Source organism: Protopterus annectens, chromosome 1.part0 (genome assembly GCF_019279795.1).
Source record: "Protopterus annectens isolate FY-2018-M chromosome 1.part0, PAN1.0, whole genome shotgun sequence".
Taxonomy (NCBI): Eukaryota; Metazoa; Chordata; order Ceratodontiformes; family Protopteridae; genus Protopterus; species Protopterus annectens.
In genome coordinates, this window is record NC_056725.1 from 1,864,419,480 (window position 1) to 1,864,445,891 (window position 26,412).

The 26,412-nt window shown below is 45.0% G+C and overlaps 1 protein-coding gene across 1 annotated transcript in view; it reads left to right on the plus strand.

Annotated features, from left to right (window-relative positions):
• NUP155 (nucleoporin 155) overlaps nt 1-26,412 on the plus strand; it is a 1,504,248-nt gene that overhangs the window by 566,840 nt on the left and 910,996 nt on the right. Inside the window, exon 15 of the mRNA XM_044069916.1 lies at nt 261-371. Within this exon, the coding sequence (XP_043925851.1) occupies nt 261-371 (111 nt within the window). The remainder of the gene's footprint in view (nt 1-260; nt 372-26,412) is intronic.

Sequence of the window (26,412 nt, forward strand, 5' to 3'; positions counted from 1 at the left end):
GCAGCAGTGGCGAGAAGGACATCTACTGTTATGGTACAATTTTACGCAACTGTACTTTTAGTTCAGGCCTTTCATTTTTAACAAATGGTTTTATGTCTTAATTTTTCTTTGTATCAGGTCTTGAGCTGTGTGTTTTGTTTGTATGCCCTCTTGGTTCAGAAAGGTAGACCATGTTGTGCAGAAGGTTTAATAGAACCAAGAGGTGACAAATGCATTTCCACTCACTTTTGTTAAGTTTTTTTTTTTCTTCCCCATCTTAGGGCAGTTTCTTATTTCATAAATTGCGTCCTGTAGATCAGCTGCGACATCTCCTTGTCACAACTGGTGGTGGTGATGGAGAAGAAATTGAGAGATTTTTCAAACTTCATCGGGTATGTAGAGTTCTGATGTGACTTTTTCATGTTTTGTGCAGTATGTGATGTCTACAGCTTTCTTCTGGAGCTATATTAACTAATTATTGGCAGACAGTGTTGACTGGTTTTGCATGAATTGTAACTGAATTTTGTTCTTTCTTCTGTTAACAGGTGATGTTATGTGATCCTATCTCGCCTACATTCTGAATGATGGGTTCGGAGCCGATCCCCCTCTCCCACTGCACGCTGCCAAAAAAGAGAGCAGTCTCTTATTGGCTGAGCTTACTATATCCCAGGATGCACCACTACCAGTCCCCAGATCTCGGGTCTCGAGCTGGCTGGGCTGAGTAGTTTTATTAACTAACTTTTCTGTCAGTTTTTGCTGTTTTTGCTCACAAAAGCTGTTTTAACGGACACTCATTTGTGTACGCTGGATTGTAAAATTGTTGTGTGTGATTGCCCTCCATCCAGGGCCTTCCCGACTGTCAACCTTTAAAACTTTACAGGGTCTCTAGTAATTCTATAGTTGTTTAGAGTTCCCTGTCCTTTTTACAGAAGTGTTTGCATTAAGCTATAACTGTTTAGCTTTATCATCAGTAAATCTTTAGTTGTTTACTTTCCTGTCAAAGTGACTAGAATTGTGTAACATCATGTCTCAAACCCCTAGGCCTTCGGCTTTAAAAAATGTCGAAATGCGGTTTAAAATGTCTATCACAGACGATCATTCGCTCTGTGTATATTGTCTCGGGCAAAGCACTTGCAGGAGTCATGCAGCTGCATGTCACGCTTTTTCTCAAGGGTCCTCCAGGAGAGAAAAAAAAATTGATTCTCTTAAGGGGTTAAACCTTCGCATCCTCTCCTGCAAAGGGCTTCGTTCCGAACCCAGTCCGGTCGGATCCACCAAGAAATCAGGCGCACCGATGAAATCTGCTGTGAGTATTCCTCGGCGCCGACACTAGCCCTTTGGGGCCGATGGAAGGCCTTTCAACCCGCCTTTTCCTCTGGTTTCGGAGCCGGCACCTTGGCCCCACCCCTTGCCATCTCCGACCCTTACCCAACGGGCCTTGCCTCGGGTTTGAAGCTTGGCTGGCTGACTTTTTCCGGGGGTGGGTTTCGGGACCCTGGGCGTGGAGACTGGTCTTGGCAGTTCCCCCTGTCGTAGCCAGCGGGAGCCCGAGGCCTGAGGTTACCCCCAGTAGGAAGAGATCGTGCAAGAGGGAAAAGCTTGGACTCCCCCGAGTCCATTACATCGACAGATATGATGGATGAGCAGGGAGGGTCCCCAAGTCCCCCCTCGGATGATGTCTCATTTGCAGACATCTAGAGATCCCTCAACAACGCAGGCGGCTATCCAAAGCTCCTGGATTTAGTTTGTCGAGGCGCGTGGGAACATCCAGATACCGTGGAACCAGTCCTTCCGCCCAAATAATTTTTGTCTGCTCTCGAAGGAGTTCCTTGATGCCATGGTGGTGGCATCTGCTACACAACAGGACGTGGCAGAGGCTTTACCAGGCTTCAGAGGGATCTGGTCAAGTAGCCCAGTCGGTTAGCTTCAGTTGGCTATCCCACGCCAAATTCTAACTCGGCCCATGAGGCTCATTTCCTATGCGTCAAGGGGGGCGGGGTGGCAGGCACGCAGCGAGGCTCGTGGGTGGCCCGCTGCCTCATGGTTTGTGTCAGTGGGGCTCCTTGAGAGTCTGGCTCTTCAGCCTCCCACACGCCATGAGGGATTGCCCCGGCTGCGTTCGAGCCAGTCGGGTGTCGTCGTTCCAAGCACCTAAAAGCCTGGGAGGCAATCATCAGGACAGATTTAAAGCTGCTAGAAAAGAGTCATCCAAACGAAAAAGGAGTCCCCACCACATCCAAATTCAATGGTCACGTTACAATCCATTCTCCCGTTGTTGGAGAAGGATGTTTGGATGTGCCCTCCTGACCCCAAGGACGCCTTATTATCACATACCGATCCCATTGGCGCCCCAGTCAAGATCTATCTGCGCTTCAGCCTGGGGAGTCATTGTGCTCCATAGACCTCAAGGACGCTCTAATATCACATACCGATACATCAGGCGTCCAGGTGTATCTGCGCTTCAGCCTGGGAGTCAGTCATTACCACCTTTCTGCCCTTTGGTCTCACCACAGCCCCCAGGGTGTTCACCAAGTGTTTGGCAGTAGTGACGGCTCACCTGAGAAGTCTTGGATTCCAAGTGTTTCCCTATCTCGACGACTGGCTCCTGACTGCCACCACCAGGCATCTACTAATGGACAACCTCAAAGCCACCATCTCCTGGGTGTTTCCCTGGGATTACAATCAATTGGTCAAAGTCTGTCTTGCTGCCCTCTCAACGCATAAAGTTTATAGGAGCAGAGATAGACTCAAGATTGATGCGCCCTTCTTTCTTCCTGCGAAAGGATCCGAACTTTACAGGGCCAAGTTCAAGCTCTGATCTCGAGATCCAAAGCCCCAGCCAGGATGGTCCTACAGGTTTTAGGCTCAATGTCCGCCACGGTTCTTTTAGTTCCTCTAGCAAGATTACACATGAGGATTCTTCAGTGGCTCTTGTCAACTCAATGGTCCTTTCAGGATCTTCCCTCAATCATCACATCATGATTACGGAAATATGCAAAGGGACCTTCGCTGGTGGCTTCAGACATCCAACTTGGATCAGGAAAACCCTTTGTTCTCCCTCCAGTGGTTACCCTGACGACAGATGCCTCCCAGATAGGGTGGGGGGCATTGTCTGGGCAGGCTAGTTCAGGGCTCCTGGCTTCCGAGATGACTCTTCTCCACATCAACGTGTTGGAGATGAGGGCTGTACTTCTATCCCTACAGGCCTTACACAAGTTTCTTCCTCAGGGCATCATCGCCATCCACACAGACAACATGTCGGTGGTCTGGTATCTGAACAAACAAGGAGGGACCAGATCATCCCCTTTGCAGAGAGGCCATGAGAGTGTGGGAATGGGCTGTAGCTACCAACCGCTTCTTGGTAGCGACCCACATCCCGAAAGTCAAATGTGACAAATTAAGCAGGACAATTCTCTCTCCTCACGAATGGTCTCTAAACCGCACAGTAGCAGCCCAGGTTTTCAAGAGATGGGGTATTTGCAACTCCACAAAACACCAAGTGCCAAAGGTTCTTCTCCTTGATTCCACATCAGGAAGTACCAGCCATGGATGCTCTAGCACAACCTTGGCCAACAGGGCTACTTTATGCCTTTCCTCCAATTCCACTCCTTCCCAAAGTTATTCAAAAGCTTCTCAACTGGGGTCTTCAATGATTCTGATTGCCCCATACTGGCCTCGTCAGATATGGTTTCCTTACCTGAAAAGCATGCAGTGGGCGATCCCGCGGACCTTAGACCTGATCCCGACTTGTTAATCCATCAGTCGGGACATTGGCATCAGTCCTTCAATCTTTGAAATTGACAGCTTGGCTCTCCACTTCCAACCTTAGTTAGAAGGCACACACTAGACCCGGAAGTTGTTCACATTTTATACAAACCCACCACTAACAAATTGTACCTCAGTAAGTGGAAGAGGTTTGCTATCTGGGCTCAACTCAAGGGCTTAGACCCTATCACTGCTCCTGTCCCAGAGGTTTTGAAATTCTTAACATCCCTGTTTAATCAGGGATCTTCTGTCTCAACTATTAAAGTCCAACTAGCGGCTATCTCTAAATTCCACGAATCCACGGATCCTCCTTTGATGAGCAGCAGACTATGCAAAACGCTCATTAAAGGTGCGAGTCTGTTAAGACCACCAGTTTTTCATCCTGCACCTCCGTGGGATCTTGATTTGGTGCTTGGCGCATTAACATCTCCCCCTCTTTCAACGCTGCTACATGCGAATTAAAATATCTGTCTTGGAAAACGGCATTCTTAGTGGCTATTACTTCTGCAAGAAGAGTCTCAGAGCTTCAAGCCCTGTCTATTAAACCACCGTACTTGATTTTCCACAAGGATAGAGTATCACTTAGGCCTAATCCATCCTTTGTCCCAAAGGTCTGTTCTAGTTTCTGTCTTCAACAATCTCTAGAGCTACCAGTTTTCTTTCCAAAATTCTCTAATGAAGCAGAATACACTCTCCATAAATTGGATGTTCACAGGCAATTACGCTTCTATTTAGACAGGACTCAGCAACCGTAAGTCAGACCAGTTGTTTGTGTCCTCCTCAGATAATAAATTGGGCCAAACCATCACAAAAGCTACTATCTCAAAATGGATCAGAGATTGCATAACTCAGGCCTATTCTTCTTCAATAAGCAACTTACATCATCTATCAAAGCTCATTCTACCAGAGCTATGGCTACTTCTATAGCCTTTCATTCCAAGCTCGCTATATCGAAAATTTGCGCTGCTACTTGGTCCAACTTTCATTTCCCACTACAAATTGGATGTGGCATCTAAAGGACGAGCATCATTTGGTTCCACGGTACTCAGGAGTGTTTTCCAGTGAGCCACCCAGGATTCAGGTGCTAGGACGCTGTCCCATCATTCAGAATGTAGAGATAGGATCACATAACATCTTTTAGTTATGTACTCACCATAACTTCAGATGTTTGGGATCCATCTCTCCTTCCCCTGCCTTGCAGATCAGAAGAGATTGTTTGAGTTCAACTGTTTTTATCTTGTTTCATCTGGCGATGTTATAGAAGCAGGGTATGTGCATGTATGCGGACAAACTAGATCTGGGGACTGGTAGTGGTGCATCCTGGGATATAGTAAGCTCAGCCAATAAGAGACTTCGCCCATCATTCAGAATGTAGGCGAGATGGATCCCAAACATCTGAAGTTATGGTGAGTACATAACTAAAAGTTTTATTGAGTTATTTAATGTACATTCATTTTCTGATTACCAGATTAATCCATCTCAGGTTCACAGACAAGCTGGAGCCTGTCCCAGGGAACCTAATTATGGGGTTAGGTACCAACCCGTTACAGCTACACACACACACTGTTTCGCAGAGCATGCACATGTTGGTATGTAAGAAAAAACTAACACACCCAGTGAATGAACACAAAAGCCCACCGTACACAGGGGGTATGTGCACACTTCACACCTTAGGCACCCAAGCTGAGAACCTGGCTGGTGGACCATGTCCTGTGTGATAGCAGCACTAACCACTGCATAACTGTTTGGCCTGTTTCATGTTTTTACATAATTTTTTACAGGAAATATTCCATACATACTTTAACCAAGTAGTTGTTTACACATGTATGCATTTACTTCACTTTAGATCATCTGATACTGTAGTCTCTTTTCTCATCAGTTGAGGTTGCATTTATGGCAGTTAAATGTTTTGCCTTAGTAAAGAAATTCTGTCTTTTAAGGGAGAATATTTCTAGGAGTAAACTCAGAGAATGTTTAATTTGGGGGAAGTTTATATTTAGGTAGTTTTCTGTGTTCCATATCTATTAGTTTGTTTTATTTTTCTCCAAGTTGCTGCTTCACTGTAGTGTGAAGGTTGGACTTACTACTGTTGAGGGGTGCTTTGCTGGTGGTTGTTGACCTTTGCAGTGGTGAATAATATATTCTTAAAGTAAACTTTCTCCTGTCAAAAGTGTTTGTTGCATGATATATTTATTTTGACCTGTTGCATATCTGTGTAATAAGCATTAATTCATTTAATGATATGATGGAGCTTTATGATGCAGAGCACATGTGACATGTCTGGCTTGTAGTTGAGTTCCTGAAATCCTTGATTGGTGAATAGTCAGATGAGTTTGAGAAAACAATGATATGCCAATATGAATCTATCTTGTTAGGTAAGCTAAGGAGTATGCAAAGCATATTTTTTTTGGTATCTCAGTGGGAAAGTATTGTAATGCAGATTGCAGTGGCTTGATGAATATGATGGTTGAGGGTGTTCAAAATAGACGAAAGCACTACTGTTCACATAATCGCTATAATCTCCAGGAAAGTGATGTCATCACACTTTGCAGGTATAATTTGAATGATCTATGAGATGCAAGCAATTTGGAGGAACAGGGAGGTTGACATACAGTTTCTGCTTGGAATCTCTTCAGGGTAAAATACAAACTCTTGAGGGCATCTTTATCTAGAAACTATGAGATTTTATGTAGTCCAATCTCGCCTACATTCTTACTCAGGGGTTTGGAGCCGAATATTGGCTCCGACTCGGACAACTTTTATTTACTAGCTCGAAGTCTCTCATTGGCTGGGCCAAGCAGGTATCCCATGCTGCACTGCTCCATAACCCCAGATCTCGTTTGCCGCTCGTGTAGTTAGGATGTGGTCTCGCTTGGCTGTGGCTAAGTACCTTCTTTTTTCAATTTCTCTTGAGAAATTTGATAGTAGTTTAACCACAAAAGCTGTTTTAATAGCTATTCTTCTTGTTGCTTGTTTGTAGTGTTTTTTGTTCGTGTATTTGGTATCCCTAACTGTTCGATTGGAGCCTGCTTTACTTAGAGGACCTAGTCCTCCTTCTCTCTGTGTAGTGCTCCGTTTCCTTTGTGGAAGTGTATTTTGGGATAAATGTGTTCTGCTTAATTTTTAGTAGTGTGTTGTGAGTTACTAAAGAACCGTTTTACTTGGAGGTTCTTTGGTTGTCTTGTGTAGTCTGTTCACTAGTTTTCCTCCTTTACTGTTTTTCCGCTAGATTGTTTTGTGGTCTACTTTTGTAAGATGTCTAAGGATCAGAAGGAACATAAACCTTCCGATTTTAAAAAATGTTCCAAGTGTAGTTACAAAATGTACATTACGGATGGGCATTCCGTATGTGTTTGCTGCCTAGGAGCTATTCATTTGCAAGAGTCTTGTAGCTTCTATCACGCCTTCAGTCCAAGGGTGCTCCAGGAGAGGAAAAATAAACTAATATTGAAGGGACTCCTAAAACCTTTGTTTGAGGAGTCTTTAGACTCGACTTCTAGTTCTCAGTCCAAGTCTAAAGCTTCGAAGGCGAAGAAGAGATCTCCGGCTCTGTTTCCACGGAGCCACCGGATAAAATTGCTAAACTTTACTCTACCTCCTTGGCTCCTCTGTCCTCAGGGCCGCAGGAGGTATCTGTAGTACTGGAATTGGCACAGGCTCCTTTTTTACTGGAACCCATTCGGAGACAGTCGCCCAGTGATAGGCATGGCTCTCCTGAGAGGAGATCCCAATCTCCCTCCCTGTCCTCCAGATCCTCCAGGCTTTCTGATTTGGGTGTTGATAGGGTGGTACAGAGGCTCCGGCAGTCGCCGGTGTTGGCAAAATTATTCTCGGCTCTGACCCATTCGGCTCCGGAGCCTGTCCCTGTCCTGATGCTTGTGTCGATGGTTTCTCCTCCGAGCACTTCCTTGTCTTCGGAGCCGGAGTGCTCCACTCAGAGTGATGTTCCTGCACCGGCTCCGATACCCCTCAAGGGTTTATCAGTGCTGACGTTGGCTCTGTCCACAGGGTTCGGCACTCAGGTTTCCTCAGTCGGGCCCAAGGGGGATACTTCGGGACACCTGTCGGTTCCGAGCCTCCCTATCAGTGCATCGGTCTGGGAGGCCCTGACCCCGGTCATGGCCTCGGAAGCCGGTCGGTCCTCTGATTCAGGGGGACCCGCCTTCGAGGCCATGCGGAGCGCACTGGCCAGATCATCAGTTACATCACCCAGATCGCTCATTCCGTCCCCTTTCACCATGGCTAGAGCCTCTGACGTCCCCCTATCCGTAGATGGCAGAGCCCAAAGGTCTGTGGATACCCCCATGAGTGGTCTCCAACTTTCTGAGGGCCCCTCAGAGTCTGTGCCTGAGGAGCCCCCTAGAAAGCAGTCGTGCAAGAGGAAGCACATAGACTCCCAGGACGAGTCTCTCACTTCTGATACTGACCTCGAGGAGTCGGAGGGGTCCCCCAATTCGTCCACTGATGATGTCTTTCTCCGACATCCTGGAGATATTGAGACAGAGAGGCGACTGGCCATCCAAAACTCCCTCTGAGGAGGAGTCGGTATTCCTCAAGGCCTTTGGTGATCAACCCTCCGCCTCCTGGGTGTCTCCACCCTTCGAGCTCTTGGATTTAATTTGTCGAAGGGTGTGGGAGAATCCTGATTCGGTGGAACCTGTACCCCGAAGGCCCAATAAGTTTCTTTCTGCCCCCCCCCCCCAGGGAAAGAGTTTTTGTCCAAAGGGGTTTCTGTAGATGCCATGGTGGTGGCGGAGGCCACACAGCAGGAAGTAGCCGAGTATTCTTCCTCCATCCATCCTCCTAACAAGGTGTCTAGGAGCATGGACAGATACGGGAAGCGTACCCTCTCATCAGCGACCTTCACCCTACAGTCACTGAACTACCTCTGTCATTTTACTCTGCTCCAGAGAGATCTCCTCAAGGAGTTAGGAGATACTCTAGCGGGTAACGTACCTGAGGCGTAGCGCACACGGTTAACGCCCAGGTGTTTACCCTCAATTCTATTGTCAACTCGTCCATGAGGCTCATATCATATGCAGCCGAGGGGGCGAGTAGGGCAGCCAGTTCGGGATAGCCCTCAGGAGGCAAGTCTGGATGCTCCTGTGTCATTTCGCGGAGGCCTTCATGTCTTCCTTCACTGATTCTCCTTTTGATGGGTCCTTGCTCTTTGGGACCAAAGTGAAAGACACCCTCACCAGATGCGAGCAAGAGGGAAAGACCCTGTCTGCTGTAGGGGTCCATTTTTCCTTTCCCTCGAGACCTTACCCCAAGGCTCAAAGGGGGGGGGGGGAGATGTGATTCAAGAAATCGCCGAAGTTTTTCCCGGCCACACAAGGCGAGTCCCCCTCCAGAGGCAGATGAGCGGGAGGTTATTCTGGAAAATGCCGCCCTAGAGGCAGAGAAGGCCCCTGCAACTCGGGAGACCGTGATTCCTTTCGCGGTTCTTCCTACCATCGTTCCTGATGTGTTGACCGTCTGTGCTGTTCCGGAACCAGTCGGGGGCCGCATATCATTGTACCCGGAAGCCTGGGAATGCATCACCCAAGAATGATGGGTATTATGAATAGTTTCCGGAGGTTACGCCATCCCCTTTTCGTCAGACCCCCCTCCAGTCAGGCGAATCTCAGATGTTCCACCCAGTCAAAGGGATCACACAGCATTAGAGGTTTCAAAGCTGCTAAAGAAGGGAGTCATCCAACCTGTCCCCTCAGACCAAATCGGATGAGGGACTTACTCAAGACTCTTTTTGGTGCCAAAAAGAACAGGGGACCTGAGACCCATTCTAGATCTCAGCAGATTAAACCACTACGTTCTGAAGTCCAAGTTCCAAATGGTCACCCTTCAGTCCATTTTTCCGTTACTGGAAAAAGAAGTATGGATGTGCTCCATCGACCTCAAGGATGCTTACTATCATATCAAAATGGACAGGGCATCCAGGAGTCACCTACGCTTCCGGCTGGGAGCCAGTCATTTTCAGTTTCGTGTCCTGCCCTTTGGTCTCACCACAGCCCCCAGGGTGTTCACCAAGTGTTTGGTGGTGGTGACAGCTCACCTGAGACATCAAGGATTCCAAGTGTTTCCATACCTGGACGACTGGCTCCTCACCGCCCCCACCAGGCATCTACTCATCCGAGCCAGGGACGCTACCATTACCGTCTGTCAATGACTAGGAATAACATTGAACTGGGAAAAATCTGCCTTGCTGCCCTCACAGCGTGTCAGGTTTATAGGCGCAGAGCTAGACACCGTTCAAATGCGGGCCTTCTTGCTGCACGACAGGATGACAGTATTACAAAATCAGGTTCATGTTTTATTACCTCACAGGAAAGTACAGGCGAGATGGGTTCTTCAGCTTCTGGGCACCATGGCAGCTACCATTATGTTACTGCCTCTAGTGAGATTACACATGAGGCTTCTTCATTGGGTCCTCTTTGCCCAATGGTCTCTCCAAAAACTCCCCCTTTCCCACCAGATCCTACTCACAGACCGATGCAAACAGGATCTCGGTTGGTGGCTGTGCTCCGCCAGTCTGGATGAGGGGAAACCGTTTGTTCCTCAGTCACCTTTTGCCACGATAACCATGGACGCCTCCCAGATGGGTTGGGGGGGGCATTATCTTGGCAGGATGGTCCAAGGCACGTGGCAAGATCATGAAGTACATCTGCACATCAATGTCTTAGAGATGAGAGCGGTGTTACTGGCATTGCGGGCACTTCAGAGCTCTCTTCCTCTGGGGACGATAGCAATACACTCGGACAGCATGTCCATTGTGTGGTATCTAAACGAACAAGGAGGAACCAGGTCTTACCCCCTGTGCAGAGAGGCCATGCGAGTGTGGCAGTGGGCAGTGTCTTCCCAACATTTTCTAGTGGCAGCGCACATTCCGGGGAAGGCCAATGTGATAGCAGACAGGCTGAGCAGAGCTATTCTGATGCCTTACGAGTGGTCCTTGAACCGTCTGGTTGCGGAACAGATGTTCAGAAGGGTGGGGTCAGCCTTGCTCTGTCTTTTTGCCAATCCCCTCAATGCCAAATACAGCAACTACTTCACCCTGATCCCCCCACAGGGGGAGTCACTCAGGGACGCTCTAGTCCACGATTGGCCCTCCGGTCTGCTCTATGCTTTCCCTCCATTTCATCTGTTACCAAGACTGATTCAGAAAGCCATATCCTTGGGAAGCAAGATGATTCTAATTGCCCCACACTGGCCTCACCAGGTCTGGTTCTCCTTTCTCCATCCATTCGCTGTGGACAGTCCTTGGATTCTGGACCCAGTACCAGACCTACTGACACACATGTCGGGACAGTTCCAGCCCTCCCTGCGGACCCTCAGGTTGACAGCCTGGCTACTGCACTTCCGTCGTTAGTCAGACTTCATCGTTTTTCACCTGAGGTGGTGCACATTTTATCCTCTTCTCATAAGTCTTCGACTAGGAAGATTTATTCCAGCAAATAGAAGAGATTCTCTATTTGGGCTCATGCCCAAGGAATTGACCCTTACACAGTCCCAATTGCTGCTGTTTTGGATTTCTTGTCCATGCTCTTTCAGCAGGGCTCTGCACCCGCTACCATTAAAGTCCAGCTGGCGGCTATTTCAAACTTTCATACCTCCTATGAGCCTTCCCTTATGGCGCATAAACTCTGGAAGGCCTTTCTAAAGGGCACCTTATTACTCCGGCCACCTGTGTCAGAACCTATCATGCCCTGGGATCTAAACTTCGTTTTGCAAGCTCTTACTTCTCCACCTTTCGAGCCGGCTGCCACCTGTGAATTAAAGTTTTTGTCCTGGAAGACAGCCTTTCTAATAGCCATCACATCAGCCAGACGGGTGTCAGAGATTCAAGCGCTCTCCATCAAACCCCCGTATTTTCATAAGGACAAGAGTTTCTCTTAGATCTAATCCGTCCTTCCTTCCCAAGGTAACATCTACTGTGAATCTCAATCAGTCTATTGAGCTGCCAGTGTTTTTCCCTCAATTCTCGAACAAGGCATTGTTTAGATTTCATCAACTAGACGTGCACAGACAATTACGATTCTATCTACACAGGACCAAACACCTACGAAAATCTGACCAATTGTTTGTTTCCTTTTCAGAAAATAGACTGGGTTCCCCTATTTCCAAGGTTACCATTTCCAGATGGATTTCGAATTGTATTTCCTTTATTTATTCTTCAGCGGGAAAAAATCTACTGTTCCCCGTCAAGGCTGTTTCTGCGTCTCTGGCATACCATGCCAGACTATCTTTGGATGATATTTGTGCTGCAGCCACGTGGGCTTCCCCGCACACCTTTATTACTCATTACAAACTGGATGTGGCTTCTAGGGGCCGGGGCTTCCTTTGGTTCCACAGTTCTCGGGAGGATCTTCCTTTGAGCCTCCCAGGATAGAGGTGCTGGGGACGCTGTCCCGCGAGTAAGAATGTAGGCGTGATTGGACTACATAACATCAAGAAGTTATGTACTCACCATAACGTTCGATGTATGTAGTCCATCTTGCCTCACATTCTTACGTACCCTCCCACCTGCCCCCTTCCTGGAGGATCTGGAGGTTAGGATTGTTGCTAGAGTACCCTTCAATGGTAGTTTGTTTTTTCTTATTCCCCTTGGTAGTGTTCTACCTTATTGGATTGTTATGCATGAGGTGTGATTGTTGGATTCGCAGCAAAATAGATCTAGGGTTATGGAGCAGTGCAGCATGGGATACCTGCTTGGCCCAGCCAATGAGAGACTTCGAGCTAGTAAATAAAAGTTGGCCGAGTCAGAGCCGATATTCGGCTCCGAACCCACGAATAAGAATGTGAGGCGAGATGGATTACATACATCGAACGTTATGGTGAGTACATAACTTCTTGTTTTGTTTGATGAGCAAAGTGCTTCCAGAGCCACATACATAAAGCTTTTTGATAACATGATATACATTGCCTGTGCAGCTTTTGAAAGACATTTTGGTTTAATCTTGGTAGATCTCTCCTTTGCTAAACAGAAGGTGATAGTGTGAGTTAACTTCTGGAGGATCAAGCTTGCAAGTACATTTGGGAACTTTGCATGCTGAAGCAGCAGAAATAATGCAGTGACTTCAGCGTACAGAGAACTTATAATAGAAGTTTGTTACATGCATTACATTGATTTTCTAATCTAAAATGTTCTTTAAAATGAGTTTAGTTTCTGATAATGTATTGTATTCTTCCAGAATATAATCTGGTTTATTTACGTGGTAGCTTTGTTTCAGGTTGTAGTATTTTGGTCAGACTAAAAAGTGCATTTGTGAAGAGGAACAGTTGAATACGCATTCAAATGTAACATTTTTACATTTAATGAAGATGGCCTTTTAATTGTGAATTACAGTTTGCCTATACAGTGTGTGGAGAAGGTGCTGGTAATAAATTCAAAAAAATATAACTAGTGTGACAGTGGGGAAACCTGATAATGTTTAAAGAGGTTGGTTGTCTTCCTTGCTCATTCCTTTAGTGCAGTTAGTGTTTTTATGATGATAAAAAAGTTATTCAACTTAAATTATTTAATGTGAAGCCCATGATAATTGCATAATAACAGTACGATTGGAAGCCTTACCTGAAAAATTGATTATAAAGAAAGAATTATTGGGTGACAGTCAGGAGGAGTAGAAGCCAGCACTCAAGTGTTCTGCAGACAATTAAAAACATTCTTCAACTGTATGTTAAAAAACAAGTAATAAGAGGTTTAAAAAGTTGAAATATGGCATAATTTTTTTTTGAGTGGGATCTTGTTGCGTGCAAACCATTTGCCCTCTGTCTTTGTCAGTTGACCAATTAGTTTCTCCACTGGGACAAGTGCCAAATGAGAGGTGCCATCATTCTAGCAGCCATCAGGGGGATTTATATATGTACCCAAACTTAATGAACTTACTGCATTTCTGTAAATCAAATGGGTCTAGGGCTTACCTGTTCCAGGGACTTATAATGACCTGTGACTTAAATAGGACATGCTGGAGGGGCAGATTTATCTCCCAGCAACTGCCATGACTTTCGAACACGCTTACTCAATTCATGTGAAACAGAGCACCTCTATGACACTGTTCAAGAGGAACCTGGATGAGTGGATGGGATACTGTAAATTCTTACCATGGATAGCGTGCACAACCCTCTTGGACATGGCAAGTCATCACTAAATGCAGTCTTTGGTATTAACCAGTAGTGGGTCGAAACGGCTAGGCTTAAAATGACTTCCGGGTCAAAAGCGTAGTAATCTCTTAAGATTGTTTATGTGTGTTTGCGTGTGTGTGTGTGTATATGTGTATATATATATATATATATATATATATATATATATATATATATATATATATACACACACATATATGTTAGTGGACATAACACAGAGTTGTCATTTCCATAAGGTATGTAAACCTGCAAATGACCCCAGCGCCTGTGATGAGCATACTGTACATATTTCTCCAGTGTCTTTTAGACATGTTGGTACAGTGTGTGTGCCCAGGACACATACCCCTCCCCTCCTCCAGAGAGAGGTGAGCAGACCCTAGGCCATTCACTCCTCTCCACCCCTGCTAGTCTAACTCTGGCTGCCTCTCAGATCTTTGTCTCTGTATACAATTAGAGTTACCTAGAAAACTATTGAATGTGAAAAATAGCAAGAGGTGTGGAAGATGTTAAATTTGAACTGTGGCATATTTCAGGGCTGTTGGAAAGATGTAAGAAAACTGCAAGTAGCTGAAGTTGGGCATATTGAGTTTCTGCAGGATCAGTAGGTCACCATAATATTGCTTAAGCAGCGGGTGCCTGAAATGTAAAACATAATGGTAGCAAATGTGGATTAACAGTTAGTTGCACTTAAGTATAAGCAGAAAGAACCAAAGACTGACTTGGAATATTGGAAGGCGAAGGTGGTCTGAAGTTATCAGAGTTTTTGAAAACTAAGATGATGCAGTGGACAGGCTTCACTAGGCTATCAGAGGGAATTCAAAATGTATTGGTTTACCATTGAATATATTGGTGAGGACATAGGTAAGTACTAGGCTAGCTACCCTTGCAGGCCATTAAGCCTAGCCAGTTTCCCTTTTTGTGCACAAAATAACCTATCACATTTGGTTATAGAATTTGGCCTTACCCATCCCATGGTCAGTAATTATATATTATCCCTAATGAGAATAACTGCAAATAACATACAGACAAGTTTGAGTTATTTTTGTGTAATTTGTGACAGCATATGAAAAATAATGTGTTGTGGCAATTATGGCAGCCAGGCAGAAAAGTTACTGCATCAGGTCAGTGTTTGTGGTTCAGGATTACTCTGGCAAAATTTTCAACAGACAATGCAGTTCATGAACAGTGTTAAGAATGTATGAGATGCAAGTTAAATTATAAGTTGGCCTTCCCATGAAATGTTTTCTTTGGATGAAATGTTCATCTTTAATAATTTGAGGAAGCCGTGGATAAGTAATGGAGATGCCAGTATATTTATTTCTCAAAGTACTGGAGACTTGTATAGGAATTATAATTCTGAGCAGTTTTGCAGTCAGTGTAAGAGCAATGCAAGCAGCAGCAGGAGGGAAATGGGAAAGACAGATGGTTTTGTGTAACATAGCAAGGGAAAGATGGTATAGAGGAGTCATAACTCTGTTTAAGTGTTAAGTATTATGTAAAGAAATATTTCTTAAGTTTGATAGTTGGTGTGTTGTTGAGGTGTTCTTGCTCTCTCCTCCCCAGAGCTGACCATCATCAGTTACCGGCTCCTCTCCTTGTTCACCAATTCTACCAGACACACCCTAGCCTTCTGGGCTAAACCTAATGCATATCCAGAGCTGGTGAAATGATAGAGCATGCTGGTGCATTGTTGTACTGCTTCCTGGGAATTTGTCCTGGCCTCTCCCATTCCACAACAGCTTTGCAAGCTTCACAACTGCTGTCTAAAGGAGGTGTATGTACACTTTCATGCATGTGCAACCTGCCATCCAAGCTGTATACGGCTTGCATTGTGCAGCTCTCTTGTCTCTCTCGATTCTGCTATTGCACTGAGTCTAGGTAGCCTCCCTACATTCAGGGTGGACAAGCCAGTGTCAGTCACTCAAACCCATCCGTCCCCATCCACTTTGTCCAATACCCATACCACTAGTCAAACCCTGATGTTCTTCATGTTTCACTGTTGCAGTCATCACATTTGGTTTATCTGCTTGCAGTAGCTCTCAGTCGGCCTGATGAACAAAGTCTTGGATCCTGCATCGGTTGCTGTCACATCTTCCATGATGTCATGTAGTCAGGGGTATAAAGCATGCAGCCGACGCCATTACATCTGTCTTTCTTGCCGTGTGGTGCCCAAAGCAGAAGCAGTTCGCAAGTCCCAGTCGGACTCCTGAAATTTTCGTTTTTGAGTTTCAGAACTGAAGTCTTCAAGTAAGCTAAGTACCCCGTTGGGGAATCTTTTTCTTGCTCTAAACCTATGTCAGTAAAAGTCAGTAGTTGTATTTCTTGTGGAAGGCAAACACCTCATAAAGATTTTAATTCGTACTGCATTCCTTGCCTAGGCCCTGACCACGACGTACCTTGCTGTCGGTTTTGTGCCTTATTTAAACAATGAGCTATTCGTCGTCTGTTTATTTACGCTTTAAATATTTTGGTACTCTGTTTAGTTATCCAGAAATGGCTTTGGTAAGCCACCCGACTACAGACATTCCAAAAAAACAAAGATAAAGACAGAGACAGACCGCATAGGTCCAAAGCTGCCGACGACACTTCCCCTAAGCTAGTCGCCAGTTCGCCGGTATTCAGAGAGGCACTTTCGCAGCCCCTGATACCCGCTACTTCAGATTCGCAGGCCACTACTGAGACCCATTCGTAGTCCGGTATGCCATGAGATGCTTCAACTATGGAACCTGCGGATGTCTCTACCTTGGATGGGGCCGGAGCCGCTGTACAGGCACCAGCTTCTGAGGGTGAATTCAGGCTTACTGACTTGCATATTAAACCGACGCAATCTTCTTCTTCAAGGCCTAAAACTCGATCCATGCCTAGAAAACCGACACCCAGACTGCATGGTCAGGCCTCTATGCCTACAAAACAAATAAGAATGGCTGAAGACATTATTACTTTAATCAGGGGAAGCCAACCTTCCCACTCTAAGACACCTAGGACTGACTTTGCTTATGATTCTTCTGATCAGGATTCTGAAATTTCTGTTTCCCCTGAAGACCAGGATTTACTCTTATCTACTTATGAGGATTCTGATGCAGAGGACTCTATTCCCTCTGCCTCCCCTCCAGAGGATTTCCCTTTTGGGGAAACTGCATACTCTTAGGGAGCATTTTCACTGGGAAAGTCATGGTTACTCTGACTGTAAAAAGAGGCTTAAGGATTTCTTACTCCTGCCCCAACACAGGCTTTTAGCTATCCCCCCTGTACTTTTCGAAATCTAGCTTGGCCCCTGACTCTACCTCCTGCTCCCACAAAACCTGATTAATATTACAGGGTGCCTGACTCTCACAAGTTCCTTTTTAAAAATTCTACTACGGGTCCTGAGTCCATTTCTCAGGGACCCAAGGGCATTAAGGCTACTACTGCCAAAAATCCTACCCCCTCTGATAGAGATTCCAGGGTGCTGGATAGATGGGGTAAGAAGGTATACACTTCTGCAACTTTGGCCATTAGAGCCTTAAGCTGCCAGTTTCATATGTTAAAGTATCAGCAGCATATCATTGGATTGCTTAAACAGAAAATGATGTTGATTCCTGACTGTGCTGAAAATAAAGATTTACAGGATGTAATGCATTCTGCTGAACAAGTTGGAAAACATACTTTACAATGTGGTTTTGATTCAGTAGAGGCATCGTGCACTGCTGCTATCACTGGGTCTGTACTTAGAAGGCATGCTTGGCTTAAGGAGCAGTCTTTGCCAGATCATGTTAAAGCTAAATTGCTGGATGCTCCCTTAAACCAAGACCGCCTGTTTGGCAACAAAGCAGAAGAAGTGCTTAAAAAGATGGAGGAATAAGCTAAATCTATGCAAACTGTTAAAGATTTCCTGCAAGTACAGCCTCCCAGATTTAGTAGGCATTGGCCCTCTAAAAATTGGTCCTTTCCTGCCTCTTCCAGGCCTTATCAGTCCAAACCCAGAACCAGCAGAACACCCAAGCTTCAGTCCCAAGGTACTCACAGGGTTAAGCAGTGTGAGGCTCCCACTTCCAAAGCAGGGAGTGGTTATATTTCCCCCTATGGTAAACTGCCTCAGTGACTTAACTTTAAATCTTCCAAGCCCTGCACAACTGACTCTTCCCTTAGGGGCCAAAAAAATTGGGAACTCATTACCCAGGACAAATGGGTTTTAAATATAGTTTCTTAAGGATACAGATTCCACTTACACTCCTTACCAACCCCAAATGATTGGCCAGACCTACCCCCAAATCAGTGGGCAAAGGCTCAAAAGCAAATTCTCGCTCTGTTAAGCATCAGGGTTATTCAACCTGTTCCAGAAGAGGAAAAGGGGTAAGGTTTCTATTCAAGACTTTTTCTGGGGCCCAGAAAAGACAACTCCTGGCATCCTATACTGGACTCTCTATCCTAAACACATTTTTTGGTGATTCCAAAATTCAAGATGCTAACTCTCCACCAGCTCCTTCCTATGCTAGGCAAGGATGCCTGGTTGGCAACATTGAATTTAAAGGAAGCCTACCTGCACATCCCAATAAGGGAATCCTGCAGAAGGTACCTACATTTCATAGCAGGCTACATGCACTATCAGTTCTCTGCACTGCCCTTTGGCTTATCTTCTGCACCCAGGGTATTCACAAAGAAGTGCCTAGCTCCACTCATTGCATTTTTCAGGCAAAGAAATATCCAGATATATCCATACCAGGACGATTGTCTAATTCAGGCAGAAAGCCAGAACATACTATTGAATCATCTGATGTTTGTACAGAAATTGCTAACTTCTTTGGGATACACCATAAACAAAAAGAAATCACACATTATACCCTGCCAACAAACTGTATTCCTGGTAGCAAGCTTGAACGCAACTTCCCAGATGGCTTTTCTCAGACCAGAAAAACAAGTTCATTTGACAACCTACTTCAGACTACTGGCCACTAAGACCCAGCTCTCTGCAAGGAAAATACTGCAAGCCCTGGGGTTCATGGCCTCCTGCATTCTGCTAATTCCATATGCAAGACTGCATTTGAGGAAACTACAATGGTATCTAAAAAGCCTATGGTGTCAACATTCTCAGGATCTAGAAGCAATGATTCCTATCATTCCTTGTCTACAGATAGAGTTCCTTTGGTAGGCAGACGCCTGTCACCAAAACAAGGGACTGCCATTCACTCTACCCCCTGCTGCCCAAATCCTATAACAGATTCATCAGACTATGCATGGGGGGCTCACTTGGCAGTGAAGTGCATTCAGGGCAAATGGAACTCAAGTCAAATGCACCTGCACATCAATCAAAAAGAAATGTTAGCTGTACAGAATGCTCTGGCAACCTTCAAGGACCACATCCTTCCAGGACAGTTAATGGTAAAGACAGACAACACCACTGTTATGTGGTACGTAAACAAGCAGGGAGAACCCACTCATGCCCTCTCTGCAGACAAGCCATGGCTCTGTGTAACATAGCCTTGATCTACCAAGTGCACCTACAGGCTCAGTTCCTGCCAGGAAAGCTAAACACACTGGCAGGTGACCTAAGCAGAAATCTCATGGACCCACACGAGTGGAAACTGGAACCAAAGATATTCAATATGTTGAGAAACAAATGGGGGAGCCCAGATATAGACCTGTTTGGCTCCCCCGCAGAACTACCAATTAGGAAAAATTCTGCACAAAGACTCCCCACAAACAAGCTTGGAAAGTGGATGTCCTGTCCTTCACCTGGAAAAATCCATCAGTTTATGCCTTTCCCCCTCTGCCTCTACTCTCCAAGGTACTACTGAAGATCAAACAGGACAAACCAAGGACGATACTGATTGCACCAGATGCCATGCCAACACTGGTACCCCCTTCTTACGCAGTGTCACTGCGGGCAACATGGCACCTGCCTCAGACTACTGCCCTGCTGTCCAAGCAGGAGGAACAGATTCTGCACCCACAGCTTCAAACCCTAAACCTGGTTAATTACCTAATCTCTCCATTACCATCCCTCAGTAAGCAAGTGTTGGATGTCGTTCTGGAGGCAAGGAGACCTAGTACTAGAAAATCCTATGCTGAAAAATGGAAAAGATTCTGTTCCTGGAACCAAGCTCAGGGGATGGGCACAGCAATGCCCAGTTTACCTCAGATTCTTCAATACTCAACTGAGATGCTGCGAAAGGGCCTTTCCTTTTCCTCCTCCAAAATTCAGGCCTCAGCCATTTCAGCTCATTACAACACAGAACCACCCATCTTCTCTCATCCACTGCTAAAACAGTTCCTCAGAGGGGCCAAAAACTTAAAACCACCCAGGAGAGCCTCTACACCAGCCTGGGACCTTAACTTTGTATTGGAAAAACTCATTCTACCTTCATTTGAGCCAGCTGCAAATGCACAGTTGAAATTCCTTTCTTGGAAAATAGCCTGCCTTTTAGCCATCACTTCAGCAAGAAGGGTGTCTGAATTACAGGCCCTCATGGCAGTGGATACTTTCATCATTTTTCATGCGTACAGGGTGTCCCTCAGGACCAGTCCCTCCTTCATGCCCAAGGTGGTATCCAGTATGGCCCTTAATCAGTCCATTCATCTGCCAACCTTCTTTTCTAATCCACAGAACAAAGGGGAAAGGATGCTGCACTCCTTAGATGTGCACAGACAACTTAGATTTTATTTGGACAGGGGTAAACGTCTCAGGAAATCTGAACAACTGCTGGTTGCATTTGCTGCAGGGGCAGAGGGGAAGGCCATTTCAAAGCAAACCATCTCTAAATGGATAGGCCATTGCATTCATTTCTGCTATAAGCACCATGGAAAACCTAACCCACAGGGGATTAGACCACATTCAGCCAGGGCTGCCTTTACCTGTACAGCCTTTCTCAGAGGTGTCCCTACCAGGGACATCCTAAAAGCTGCTACCTGGAGTTCTGTACATACCTTCACCAAGCATTACCATTTGCCAATTTTCTCTAAATCCAGTGGTGGCTTTGCCACTGCAGTCTTGCAGGGCCTTATAGCTGGTCCTAATGCTATCTGATTACCTCCTCCTATCCTTAGCTTTGGGAATCTACCCAAATATGATGACTGCAACAGTGAAACACGAAGAACATAGTACAGGTTGTGTACACTTACCATAAATGTAGATGTTCGAGTGTATTCTCTGTTGCAGTCGTAGTTACCCTCCCTCCAGCCCCCTGACTTCTATTGGCTATACCTCTATTCTTACTTACGATATTTAAAGCTTTTTGGTGTATATTTTTTTTTGTTGGAGGTGTAACCTTATGCATATATAATTGCTTCCCATTGTGGGGGCAAGAAAAACTGATGTAATGGCATTGGCTGCATGCTTATACCCCCGACTACCTCACGTCATGGAAGATGCGACAGCAACCGACGCAAGACCCAAGACTTTGTTAATCAGACTGACTGAGGGCCACTGCAAGCAGAACCCCAGTGTGATGACTGCAACAGTGAATACACTCAAACGTCTACATTTATGGCAAGTGTACACAAGTCTACTTTTTATCTGGGGTTTAGTAAGAGTTTTATCCCTCTGTATCATGGGGCTGGACATGTATTGAAGATGCGTCATTTTAGAGATGCTAGTCACCTGTAGCAAGTTGCAGCTGTAAGACACAATTATTGAAGCAAGAAAAGGGGGGTGTTGATAAAAATTACTGTAACCAAAGTGAAGGGTAATAGAGGAAGCACTTAAGTGATCGTCTTAGGATAACTAACAATTATTAGGTCTGCATATTTAATGAATAGATTAGTTAGGTGTTTCTTACTATTGAACTGTTTTCCTGTTTTTATATATATCGGCGGGGGGGGTGCTGAGTGACTCGCCACATAGGTGACATCTAGCAAGAACAGTAGATGTTAAGTCAGTCAGTGGAATTGGAGCCTATGCTGTCTTCAGTGCATTTGCATTCCTGAAAGCTGCATGTGGAGGTATGCTTCCCCTTGGGAGACAGCAATAGTTGAGCTTGGAAGAGCTGCCAAAGGGCGTGCTTCTAGAGGGGTAGAGAGGACCATACAGCAGGACCAGCAATCTGACCCGCTTTCTACCACCTGCCTCTCTACAAGAAATGGTAGGCTGATTGGGATAACTGGGTAGAAGCAAATGAACCATTTGGCTCTCTCCTTAGCCTGGGAATGCCCAGCTCCCATCTCATTTTCCTCAGAATGAGAGGACCAATAGGGTGCAAATACTGGAGCTGGAGGACAAAGTCCTGCTGGAAGCAAAAAAATATTGAGGATGGTATTGGAGTGGAAATGGGTGTATTTTATGATGTACGTAATACTAACAGAAAAAATTGGAGGGACTGTTACAATACCAACTTGTAGTTGGATGTGGGCTTGTGTAATCACTTGAAAAGGCTTAGCTAAGTTGAAGATATTGCCAGACATATGATCTTGATAGGCAAATGCAGGGTATAGTGAATTGATTGTGATTGATGGAAGCTGCACTAGTGAAGAGGTGAATAAATAGTTGTTCATGCCAGTTGTTACATTTGTTTCAAATGTCAAGGCTATAAAACGGAAAGGCAGTATAGAAATGTTGTGCTTATATGAATCATTGTCCGTGTAAGCAAGAATGAATCTTTTTACAAAAGATAACAAGGAGAGGGGATTTCTCCCCTCCCAAACTCTGACTCTAGGTTTGGGGAAGTGCTATAGATGATACAGCAGCATGCCAGCTGATCTGCAAAGCCCATTTGCTATCCCCAGAGAAGACTACAGCAATGTTGTAGGTTTTCCTATGAAGCTTCCTGGCTGATTCCCTCCTTTCACGTTTGGCGAGATGCTGTCAAGATTACGTGGAAGGGCTTGTATGTCCCCCTTTCACTAAGAAGGTTGTTGAGGTTTCCATCTTTCCTGAGAACATTCATTTTTAATGGAAACACACAAGCTTGAGGCCATGGATGCTATTTCATCCATCTGTCCTAAACAACAGGTGTGACTGGAGCCACTTGTTGAATCCATTCGGACCATTTGCCAGTGCTGTCTGCCTTGAACTCCTAAACTTTCCCTCCCGTAATGCTCTATGCCCTCTTTTAACTCAAATTTCTTTTACAACCATTGGAAACAGATGATCCAGAGCAGTGCTACTAAGTGCTCTCTTACTTTTCAATATTTCTAGTTACTCTATTATCAAGATTTTGTAGTAGATTCCCTAGAGTAGTTTTCTCTCCTCAGAGTTAAATTTGGCTGAAATATATTTATTACCTATTTTTTATTACCTTTGTTCCTCTTAAAGCGTAAGCAGTTGCCTAGTGTCCTTTATTTTTGACTCTCAAAAAAAAAAAAAAAAAAAAAGTTTAGGTTAGCTAGTTAGTCAGCTCTTATGAATATTTCTGCTTCAAATTATTATAGTGTATTTGTTACATCTGAAATACTTGTGTTTGACATGAAAGAAAGCACTAAAAAATGTATAAAATGTGAGCGCAAAATAATTCCTCCCTAGGGCCCACATGATTCCATTGCCTTTCATTTGGGCCCAAAGCATTTTGATGTGAATTATGATTTTTGTCAAGGCTTTGGCTCTAGGGATATGGCAGGTCTTTGCAATATGAAAAGATAAAGATAGGAATTCTACGAAAAGGTAATTGCAGAACCCGAATACAACCTTGTATCCCAAAGTTCTTAGACCTCAGGGTAAAGATACTTCTCTACCTTCCACTTCAGTAGCTGCAGCAAAGCAGACAATTCTCTCCCACTAGCTCTGAGTAGACACATTGGTGAGGGAACTGCTGAGACTCGTTCCTTCCAGATCTCCCTCAGCAACCTTCCTAAGATCTGTTGATCATTCAAGGGGTACTACAAAAGTGGATTTGGGAACCCTTAACGAGAGCCTTTATGAAGACTTGGTTCTGGATGTCATTCCTTCTTCCTCTGTTCTTTGCGTGGATTAGATTGGCTTCACCCATCATTAGCTCTTCTCCTGGATCTGTTTCGGGTGACTTTGTCCAAAATACTCGTCTCAGAGACCCTAGACGTTTGGTGAATCCTTGCTCCGACCACTCAGTGGCAGCTTTTCAGCTTCATCTTCATCTCCAGCCTGTTTGGAGCCTTTTTGGTGTCTGAGTCTTTAGATGTCAAACTGTCAGCTGTGGACTGCAGTTTGGATGAATATGATTCCTCTGCACTGGGAGCTTGATGTTTGGCTTCAGCAGTTACTGCTTCATTGAGTAACTGAGCTCAGGAGTTTGAACCCCCATGGACCAAAGGATTCTGGATGAGCATTCAAAGTCATTGAGAGAATAATAGCTTCCCTACACATACAATTTGCAGGGTTTCTTTTGGCACCTGGCTCCTCCCTCGGGTGGCCAACCAATTTGTTTTTAAGCTTCATTTTGTGGCTCCCAGGGACAGGGCAGACTAGATGTTCTCAAAGAAATAGCCGTGGTACTAACAGATTCTTCTAGGGACTCTGATCAGTCACAATCAGAGACCGCCAGGAAGAGTGTCTGTAAAAGGAGACACGTGGACTCCCCTGTGAAGTCTCTTACTTAAGACATGTATTTTAGAAGAGCGAGAGGGTTTCCTGTGATTCCTCTCCAGAAGAGAAGATGCATTTAGTGAGGTCCTTGAACTAATGCAGTTGAGGGGGACCTTGCCCATCTTACACCATTCTCAGAATGAGAGAGAGAGAGTGATTTTTGATGCTTATGGCTCTGCTCCGTCTACCTCTTAGATGGTCCCTGCAACTGTAAGTCTCATGGACTTGTTTGCTAGGAGGGTATGGCAGGAACCTGACACTGCATAGGCTATTCCACATAAATATGACAGTCTTGACGCCCTCCTGAAAATAGACAGTTCTGGTAAAAGTTTTCTCTGGACTCTCTAATCGTTACAGCAGCCAACAAAAAGGAACTATCCATGGAATCTTTAGCTATCTATCTATCCATCCATCCATTCTAATAGAGAATCTAAGATAGCAGTTGGATGGGACGGTGAGTTTTTATGCCCAGGCACTTTTGCCTTAAATTACTTAATGTGCATGAATCCCTTGCAAAGGGACTTGACAGTCAGGCTATGGATACTTTCAAAAAGCACTGTCAACAAAATTCCAAAAAGCATTTATTGGCTAATGACACTGAATATCTCAAATCTTTCCTTGCGGTTGCTCCACAAAGCAGTACATGGAGTGATAAGAGCACCAGACATTGGTCTTAGAATGCACCAACATACCTGGCCATACTTAAGTGATTTTGCAGATCATTTCAAGGAATCTTTCACTAATGCCTCTTATGGTGGCACCAGCTTATTCAGTCCTGTGGAGCAAGAAGGATTGTCAAGTGTAAAGAACAAGGCAAGGCTTTGCTGTAGGAGTTAGATTTGAGACTCTTCAGTGACTCTTTAATAGGAATCAGAAAAGCTCCAAGTCCCTGTGGTTTAGAAAACCACAACGTTATGCTTGAGATTCTACTTCAGACAGCAATGATCATGGCAGATAATGTTCCTTTAATGGATACCAACCTAGAGATCGAGGAGGTCTGCAGAATTAGGACATTTGCAGTTCCTTCTGAGGAGGTCCGACTCTGCAGCTCTGAAGGCTTGCCTGACTGTCCGTCTCTGGAAGCAGTCAGGTTTTAAATGAGCTTTCATTCAACAATGTGGTTGGTCGTCATGCAAAACAAGTGGGTAAGGGGCATTGTATCCAGAGGCTATTTCATTACATATTCCTTTCCATTACCCTCAAAAATTGCTACTCCCAAAGGCTTCCACTCTGACAGTACAAAGTGGCAGAGAAAGAAATGCTCCTCTTCTCCAAAGAACAGCCATCCAAGCAGTTCTACTAAACCAGAGTGGATAAAGTCTTTTCCTCAGTAGTCGAAACTAGTTTGTCAAAAAGACACCATTCTGAATGGTCATGGTATAAGCAGTACTTTATTTTCTAAAGGAACGTGATTAGATGTGCTCCATAAACTTCTAGGATGCTTATCTCCAGATAAAGATTGCTAAGCAATCCAGATGTCTTCGTTTCCAACTGGGGGCTGTTCACTGTCAATTCAAAGCCCTGCAGCCCCCCCCCCCCTGGTGTTCAAGTAGATGGCAATAGTGGCATCTCATGTGCTACGTGCATTTTCCGGTCTCACTGCAATGACTTTGGAGTCCTTACTCGCAGCCAGAGATTAATTTTTACAGCTTTGCCTTTCTTTGGGTATATCCATCAGTCTCTGTCTTGCCGCCTCCATACACAGATAATTTAAATTCATTGGTTACTGCATAAATACAAAAGTTTGCATTGTCAGTCTTCCAGTAGAGAGAGTACAAGCCTTAAGCTCTTCAGTACTCTTATTATAAGTCTCCTCTAATGGCATTACTTCTGAAAGTGTTTTCTCTCATGTCGGCTTCTCTGATGGCATTATTTTCATGCCCGCTTTCACATGAGAATTCTTCAATGGTTGCTGTCTGCCAAGTGGTCACAACTGTCTTGACCCCCTTTCAATCTTACAAATTTTCATAACTTCGAACTGCAAGACACTTCTAACTTGGTGGCTCCTCTCTCCAAAGCATCTTCTAGGCTGTCCCTTTGTTTTGCCTTCCTCCAACAGC